At 42.4% G+C, this 9,366-nt stretch overlaps 1 protein-coding gene across 1 annotated transcript; it reads left to right on the plus strand.

Annotated features, from left to right (window-relative positions):
• The first annotated feature begins 4,283 nt into the window (after window positions 1–4,283).
• Window positions 4,284–5,492, plus strand: LOC115529949 (CD209 antigen-like protein B). Its single transcript, XM_030339096.1, has 4 exons — window positions 4,284–4,349; window positions 4,648–4,683; window positions 4,820–5,170; window positions 5,485–5,492. The coding sequence occupies exons 1-4, from the start codon at window positions 4,313–4,315 to the stop codon at window positions 5,490–5,492; spliced, it is 432 nt and encodes a 143-aa protein (XP_030194956.1). The 5' UTR covers window positions 4,284–4,312.
• Window positions 5,493–9,366: the final 3,874 nt, after the last annotated feature.

The raw sequence follows: 9,366 nt of genomic DNA on the forward strand, positions 1-9,366 counted from the left end.
GATATAAGATTTTGGACGATATATGGTGGTTACATACATTTGATTTATACATTTATTATTTGATTTCATTTTATTTTATTACTTTCCTATTTTATCTAATATCAGAAGACTAGTACTTAGTATAATAAATAACCACTCGTTTTTCAACTGTTACAGTATTGCTTTTATTTTTCCATCTTCTCTGAAGTAGGGGCGTCTCATCCTCTGTCCATAAAGTATAGTGGTTAGGGGGAACACAGGGTAAGACACACCGATACCTTCTGATATTCCGTCCTTTAGGTCTTCACCGTGACAGGTTAAAATCCTAAAGCCTAAGCTATTGTATTTCAACTGAGCAGGTAGAGCAGACACGAGACCAATAGGTCTGGGGGTTAGGGACCTAGATCCTCTAATTTCCAGCCATTCAGGGAAGAGTGATTTACCCCTACCAAGCGGACGTAGGTCCCGTCCGCTACATTTGCAAACAAAATCATGGCTGGGATCAACTTATACCTAAAGCGACATCTGAGAAATGGCTAAAATGGACTTCTGATCTTGTCAAGCTGGCAGTCTTTAAAGTAGAACGCTGCATTAAGCAATACACTTTGGGAAACCAGTTCATGCCCAACTACATCATTTTTCAGATGCAAGTGACTATGGCTATGGTACAGTTAGCTACCTTCGGTTAACTAACAAAAGAGGAGAGGTCTCTCTGGCCTTTATGATGGGGAGAGCCAGAGTTGCGCCGCTGAAAAATATCACTATCCCAAGAATGGAATTGACAGCTGCTATGTTGTCAGTCAAAGTGGACAAAATGCTCAGAGCAGAATTGCAGTTGCTACTGGAAAATTCTGTTTTTTGGACTGATAGTTAAGCAGTAATCAAGTACATTGCAAATGAGCATACCCGATTCCATACTTTCATTGCAAATCGAGTGTCAACAATCAGAGATAACACAAAGGTATCATAATGGAAGTATGTGGAGACAAAGTTAAATCCAGCCGACGATGCATCTAGAGGACTTAGTGCTGGAAGACTTGTGGATGGAAAAAGATGGATACAGGGACCAACTTTCCTGTTGAGGCCAATGAGTGAATGGCCAAGTGCAACCCTGAAATCCCATGCACTTAATCCAGATGACCCTGAAGTCAAAGTAAGGTTGGTTGTGCATAATATTGTTTTGAAGGAAACAGAAAACCCTACCAACCAACTGCTCTCTTATTTCTCCTGTTGGCTGAAGTTAAGAAAGGCTGTGGCATGGATATTAAAGTTAAAAGGTGTCTTGCAATCTCTAGTAAAACAGAGAAAAGAAAAGGAATCCTGTGTCAATCGCCCATACACACGATCACAAAGTAAAGTGACTCACTCACAGCAGATGGGAAGGAAGGCTATAAGTGAACAACACATAAATATCGATGATCTTGAAATGGCAGAAAAATGTATCATCTGTTTCTGCCAAAGAAAAATATTCCCAGAAGAGATGACCAGATTGGAAATTGCGCCATCTGGGGTCAAAAGGTCAAGTCCCCTTTACAAGTTGGACCCAGTATTGGAGGATGGGATTTTGAGAGTGGGAGGTAGACTTGACAGATCAGCTATGCCTAAACAAAGCAAACATCCTATTATTCTGTCAAAGAACATGCATATTCCTCTCTTATCCTTCGCCAAATCCATGAAAATGTTGGTCATAATGGAAGGAACCATGTTCTCTCGCAGCTGCGCCAGAAATACTGGATTACAGGTGCAAATGCCGCTGTAAGAAAGATAATCTAAAAATCTGTTGAATGCAGGCGCGTAAGAGGAAGACCAGGAGAACAGAAAATGGCAGGTTTACCTGTTGAAAGACTAATACCAGATAACCCTCCATTTACAAACGTTGGACTTGATTATTTTGGGCCCATCGAGGTAAAGAAAGCAAGGAGCCTCGTGAAAAGATACGGTGTCATATTCACCTGCATGTCAAGCAGAGCAGTGCATTTGGAGGTCGCTCACTCACTTGATACAGACTCCTGTATAAATGCAATAAGGAGATTTATCTCCAGAAGAGGACAAGTGGAACATCTAAGATCAGATAATGGAACCAATCTGGTTGGAGCGGAGAGAGAGTTAAAGAAAGCTCTTTTAACACTGAATCAACACCAAGTCCAAGATTCCCTGCTACAACATGGAGTGAAGTGGAGTTTCAACCCCCCTGCTGCCTCTCATCACGGTGGAGTGTGGGAGCGACTTATCAGAATGGTGAGATGCATACTCTGTTCAGTTTTGCATCAACAAACTCTCGATGATGAAGGCCTGTGTACTGTGTTTTGCGAAGTGGAAGCAATTCTTAACTGTCGGCCTATAACAACTGTCTCAGCTGATCGACACGATCTTGAAGCACTGACACCTAATCACATTCTTCTCCTGAACACCAAGCCTGCTTTGCCCCCAGGACTCTTTCAAAAATCAGACCTCTATGCTCGACGTCGCTGGAAGCAGATCCAGTACATAGCAGAACTGTTTTGGAAGCCCTGGACGAAAGAGTACCTGCCCTTACTGCAGGAGAGACAAAAGTGGTGTGCAGTAAGAAGGAACTTTCAAGTTGGAGATGTGGTGATGATAGTGGATTCAACAGCACCCCGCGGCTCTTGGTTGCTTGCCAGGATAAAGGAAACCATTGCTGACTCAAAGGGTCTCGTTCGCTCTGTCAAACTACAGACGAGGACAAGTGTTCTTGAGCGGCCTATAACCAAGATCTGCCTGCTGTTGGAGACAGAAGATTGAAATGAACTTGAAATAATCTATTATTTTTGATGTATTTCGGCACATATAGTAGCTCCTTCTTATTTAGATTGATATAATGGTAATTGTTACACACCTATACAATTAGGGGCCGGTGTGTAGGAGCCATATTCAGTTTAATATTATTTGTGTGCAATGGTTGTTTTTGGTGCCAGGTGTGGCTGATTACACAGCAAAAAGTTTTTCTACAATGGCTTGGCCCACATCCTGCTCTTTGTTTGTTTTAATTATTCTCAGTCAGTTTTCTTTGATTTTTGTACAAAATAAACCACAAGACCTTTTTTGCAAACCCAACAAACTTCTGGACATTATCGTTTTTGGACTCAAGCATTGTTAGAATCTAGTCTGCAGTCAGTCACCAGTGATGTTAATTGGAACCAGGAAAATCTGAGAAACGTCACTACACCTATCTATGAATTAATTGATTGAGGCACTACACTTTGGTCGGGGCTATAGGCCTATAGCATTTAAGGCCTCTGTAATTGTTCAGATTTTTGTGGTCACTCCTTTCTCCCTCCTCTTCTGTACTGAATTTGATATAATAGATGCCATTGTTCAATCGAACTTGCCGGCACAATTAGTCTGAAAGATCCCAGTTCACTTTTAATTTACAAGGGAACAGGTTCAAAACAAAATGCCTGATCGCTAACCTCAGTGGCAGCCATCTTAATTGTTTATGAAAATGTGCAATATGAAGGGCTTCTCTGCGTTTATACTTCCATATGTCACAACATGAACATTTCGTTTGAATAACTTTTGAAAACAAAAATTTCCTCAGAATTTATGAAGAGAAAATTACTAGTGGAACAAACAAAATTAGACTTCTAATATAGTAATTTATATCTTAGTGATGATGTGACCATACAAATTGCCCTGCGTCTAAACTTAGCTCCCCTGATAATGTACAGCATATTTTTAAAAATCTTAATCCAATGGGTTAGGAAGCCTAATAGTATTTCATTCTTATTGAAATCTTTCTAATCATCTTTGATTAGCCTCGCACACTTCTCTGCTCAAATGACATAATGTAATCCGTAACATTCAAATTCGTTCATCCACTGTCACATAATCATTTATTCGGAGCAAACAAATCAATACGACTATAACTCCCAGACAGTCACCACCAGAGACGTGCAAGAGGCCCTCGATCTGACAGAGGGCAAGGCCCATGCAAGGCAGGTAACCAAATATAGGCCTACACGTCGTCTTCCGAAGAGCAAATGTGACACCTGTTGTCCAGTTTTGCATTTTTTTAATTATAGTCAAAGACACAACGCTGTATGTCTGTGACTATAAGTATTATGAGGCAGGGTGGATTCAGAAGAGGGGAAATCTGCAAGCAGGTAGGATGTTTATTTTTTTTATTAAATCTTATAAAACGTAACTTTTAAATTAAGCGTTCTTCTAACCACGTTTTCTTTTATGATCTTTGCTTAACATCTCGTATATAGGTAGGCTATGTGATTCTCATTATCGTTGCTTGAAACGGATCAATTGTTGTTGTGATGTGTTTTTCCTTTTTAAGCTTCATTAATAGACCAACAGTCAGACCATGTTTCGGTTGCGAGTCTCCGCGGTCCGTCTCCTTGGTGAGCATTTCATCATAAAACAGCCATCCAACACACCATCTGATTATTACAGTAAAGGCCATTGTTTACTGTTGCGCAAAAGCATAAAACTCAGAATTTGTCAATTATTTTGCAATTTGATTTATAGCCTAGTATCCTACCCATTAGGCATGCGTAAAGGAATACGTTAGGAACTGTCATTGAATGTTCAGTACATGCAATGCAGTAAATGATATTAACATAGCCTATAGCAATTATCAAATGTTCTAAATTGCATTATTAAAAACCAATATTAATCATAAGCATGTTTTATTCAAAGGGATTGTCATGCTTTCATGTATGTCTACAGAATCAAGTAAGTGTGGCAACAAAGCCACCCACGCACACACTTGCCAGCACAATGTCAATCCCTTCATGTCATGATATTCAATTTGAATTGAAAAAAGAGCATCGATGAGCAACGACAAAGAGCAATGCGTCCGCTCCCCCAGCCTCCCCAGAGTACCACTACTACAACCAGACCCTGAGCTGGAGCGACGCGCGGAGCTTCTGTCGGGTCAAGCACAGCGACCTGGCCACCGTGACCTCCATGGAGGAGGCCCAGCTCCTGGCCCAGACCGCCGCCGGCCGGGGCGACGCCTGGATCGGTCTCCATTTCAATGGAATCGCCAGGTGGCTGTGGTCGGACGGAAGCGGAGCGCTGTCTAGTTCGTATTGGTTGGCAGGGGAGCCCAACCCATCGGATTGCAGCCCGGATTGTTGCGCAGAGATGACTGGGGGCTGGAACGAGGGCTGGAACGATCTCAAGTGTACCCTTGCACGTCGTCTTGTGTGCCAAGGCAGTGAGTCGAAACCATTCTTGTGTGATTTACGATTCACAAAGTTTCACTTGCAAATGCTAAAATGTAATTCAAATAAAACTTCTCAATAGAGATCAGCGCAAATGTTTTATGTAGCAAGTGCGCATGCACGCGAGGGATTTCCCTGACCGTCGGTCAGAAGCCTGGAACGGTCTAAAACGCAAACGGTCCCTTAAAGAGGCAGGCGCACTCAACCAGAAACAATAATCTGTAATCAGATTAGTAAAACTGTACCAATATTTTAACGGGGAATGACGTTTCTTTCTCCAGATACGTCGCCGTACTATTTCCTTCAGACCCATAAGTCGGGATGGAGAGATGCCCTGGATCATTGCAGAAGCCTTGATATGGACCTGCCCACTGTCTCATACTACCCGACAGTCATCGATTCGGCAGAGATAAACTCCTTCTGGATCGGCCTCTTCCTGGACCGGTGGGCGTGGTCCGACGAGAGCCCCACCTCCCTCAGGTACTGGATGGTGGGCAGGCCCGCCATCCTCCAGGGCTGTGCCGTTGTCAGCGTCATGGACCAGGGCCGGTGGTACGAGGAGCAGTGCGAGGCCGAGATGCCTTTCGTCTGCCAGGGCGGTGAGTTCTGCTGGTATCCACCACAAGGTGGCAAGACAGTCACCGTTCAGAAACAACTGTCTTTGACGTTTTGAAATGTGACGGCCGATCAACATCCCCACCTGGTGGCAAATAAGAAGACCCCTTTAAAAAGAGTGAGCTGTTGAATGTGGTGTAGATGTTGGTGAACAGAAGGTTCTCGTTGCAGGTCTGACATCGCGGAGGGTGCTGATCAAGTTAAAGATGGAATCGGATGGTGACCTCGATCGCTCAGCCACCAGTGCTCAGCTCCTGCAGCAGGTGAGAGAGCCATACCTGACTACTTGTGTAGCCTACTCTCAAGTGATAACAGCACGACCGGGCCATACGAGAACCGTCGTTTGTGTTTGTGTCGGTGTGTTCAGCTCGAGGCGCAGTTGAGAAGTCAGGGGATATCAGATTTCAAACTCAGCTGGAAGAGCGACATCCGTCGTCAGGATGAGATCAACGAGAATCCTGCAGCTGAGAGCCACGAAGACGAAGAAGAAGACTCTGAGACAGAGGACTCTGGTACGCAAGCACACGTCTTACCCCCCCACAGTGGATTTCCTCTGGTGTAGAGTTTCAGTAAAAAATACATTGACGACAATCATGTTTGGATCCCATTTTCAACGTGTGCGTCCATTCACCCCTGAATGGTGTCTTGGTCTCGGTCTCTCCCCCAGAATACAGCGGTGCCTCGATGGGCAGTGAAGAAGAGAGTGGGAAGGACTGGGACTAGCTGGAAGAAGAGGCCAGGAAAGGTACACATCTCCCACCACCACCCCCCCTCCTCCCAGCATACTGTGGATTTGAATCTAATCCCCTCTCCTTATGTCACCCTTCATCTGTCTCTTCCTGTCCGTCTGGCTCCTGTCTTTTCGATTTCTCCCTATGTTCCCGTTTCTCCCACCCCATGAACTTCTCCCTCTCCCCCCTCTGTTTGTCTCTCTCTCTCCCCCCTCTGTCCGTCTCTCTCTCTCTCCCCCCTCTGTCTGTCTCTCTCTCTCTCCCCCCTGCAGCTGAGAGCCACGGTCCAGGTTCTGAAGAACTGAAATTGGTTTGTTCTGATGATAGCCCAACTGAACTTACGTTCTGATGATTTCCGCAAATTATACCATGTATTGCAATTATTGCAAATAAAAGCAGTAAAAATAAGACACTGTATATTATTGACGTAGATAAACACCCAAATACTTTCAGGCTTTTATACTTGAATTGACGTTGTGATTAAGACCAAATATTTTCGCCTGAAGTAACTTTATCTTCTCTTTTCCTTTCAGGATGTTGACTGACTGAAGCAACAGACCGTATACGTACACACATACGCGCACTTGCATACATAGCCGACCACATATAGATAAATACACATGCAAAATATTTGCATGTGTATGGAGATGAGGAGCTTATTATTATTATGGACCTTATTATCAGAGTTACCGTTAGTTTTGTGCATTCCGCGTGAATTTATTTGTAACAACTTATTAAGTAATTGTATATCATGACACAATGTACAGTTTGTCTCTAGAGCACTGTTTTGAGGGGCTGCTGTAAAATGTCAGAGTAGTAAAGGGAAAGAGCAAGATTCGGAAAATTAACAACCCAAGAAAATGCCCCTCCCTCTCTGTTCCCTCCCTCGCTTTAATGTCTGGTGAGCCAAAGAAAAATGTCCACCTTGGTTTATTCTATTCTATTCTATTCTACCTATCTCTCGACCCTCGAGGAATGTTTCAGTCATGCACATGACTGATATCAGCCAAAAAAGAATTGTCTCACATGGGCAGACATGCACAGATATTCAAATGATACCCAAATGATAGCTCTTAGATCTTAAAGCCAATTTAAACAATGTTAAAATAAATATAAATATAGGCTAATACAAATGTAAAAATAAGAAATAACAAGTATAGCAGGTTGAGGATCAGTGGAGTACTGTCGTATAAAGTAGCCTGCGGAGCCCTTTGAGACCGGAGCTGTGATTCAAGATATGCAAATCAAATGAACCTGACTTGGTGTTTGTTAGCAGGATGAGGAAGATGTTTCACAATGCACAAAGACACGAGTGCAGGCTCTGCGTGATAGACATGGTTCAGTGCTCGTCAAAGATCTAGGCCTGTTTGAAAATGTCCTGTCCGGCTCGGAAGGAGATGGGACCTATAACCTTCAACCAATAAAAGCTTTAGACATAAATCAAGTCTGCGTGGCTCCCATTTATTTTTACTTTACAAAGGATGTATTCACGTGATTAAATGATAGTTGTAGCTAGGTAGGCGTGCTGTTGTTAAATTATGTGTTCTTATAATGTTATCCTATTTGTTAAAATAATATACCCCTATGTTATGTGAATTACAACCTATTTTTGTATCCAACTTTATTGCACACCAATGTGGTTCGTTGTTTTATTTTGTTTCTGTAGAAGTGCATTCTGGGTCATTGACCGTTAGACTGTGCACGTGCCATGGCTACTGAAGTATAGGCCTAGCGGTGCTGTGAAGAAATGAATAAACAGATAAAGGAAATAGATGTGAGACGTGATTCTTTATCAACATGACAGACGAACATGAAAACGCTACACATCCTTTTGGAAATTAAAAGAAGACATCCTAGACATAGACGCAGCATTGACTGCTGGGACCAAGCCCCCAGGAACAGTGCATACCTCCGCAATCCACCAGTGCTCAGCGGCCAAGCCTGGTAGCTCAGCTGTTTCAGCGGGCTGCGGACGGGTCCCTCGATTCAAGGGGCCCAGAAGTAGATATCTCCGTTCACTCCAATACAAGTGGGGAACAGGAATGTGTCTCCGCAAAAAATGACTGGATATCAATCAAAGGCTCATAATTATCTTTATGCCATTTACTAAAATTTTTTAAATTTTCTCTTTCCAAAATGCCACCTCAAACCACCATTCAGACTTGTTATCATTGGCTATGTTGGTGTTTAATAAGATAAAGCTGCACCAAATTGCCAAACTTTTCTCTCTTGAACTTCAGATAGGAAGCACGAGAAAGAAGCTATGCAAAACGGTCCTCTTTCAGGGTTTTATTCCCACACAGATATTGATATTTTTTACATTCACATTGCTTTGCATATACATATTGCCCTGCATTCACCCTGACTGCTTTTTATTGTATTTTGAATTTCACTACTAATTCATGATAATCAGGCCTAATGTAATAGATTTTTTTTCCATGATTCTCTTATTTTTGAAATACTCTAAATGGTCAGTCTGCATGTACCCTTGCTGCTTTTTTATTGTATTTTAAATTTCACTCGTTCTGGTCTGATCATTTTCACGTATTAATTCCCAACTGCAAATTCCCACCTGCAAACATTCCATCAGCAGGTTTATATTATTCTCATTTTGGGCAAAGTCCAAGCCAATTCTTTCCTAACAGTATAATTGTAACCATGATATAAATGGAGTCATTCAAGTAACAATATTCAAATACTTACATTGTTGGGTAAGACAGAATTTGGTTTTATCCTGAATCCAGTGAAACAGATTGGTGGTTTAAGCTGATATAAAAACTTTCAGGTGTTTATATATGTTTATGTTTAAGTTTTTGGCAGACGCTTTATTCCAAAGCGACATA

This window comes from Gadus morhua, chromosome 17 (genome assembly GCF_902167405.1).
Source record: "Gadus morhua chromosome 17, gadMor3.0, whole genome shotgun sequence".
In the NCBI taxonomy this organism is placed as follows: Eukaryota; Metazoa; Chordata; class Actinopteri; order Gadiformes; family Gadidae; genus Gadus; species Gadus morhua.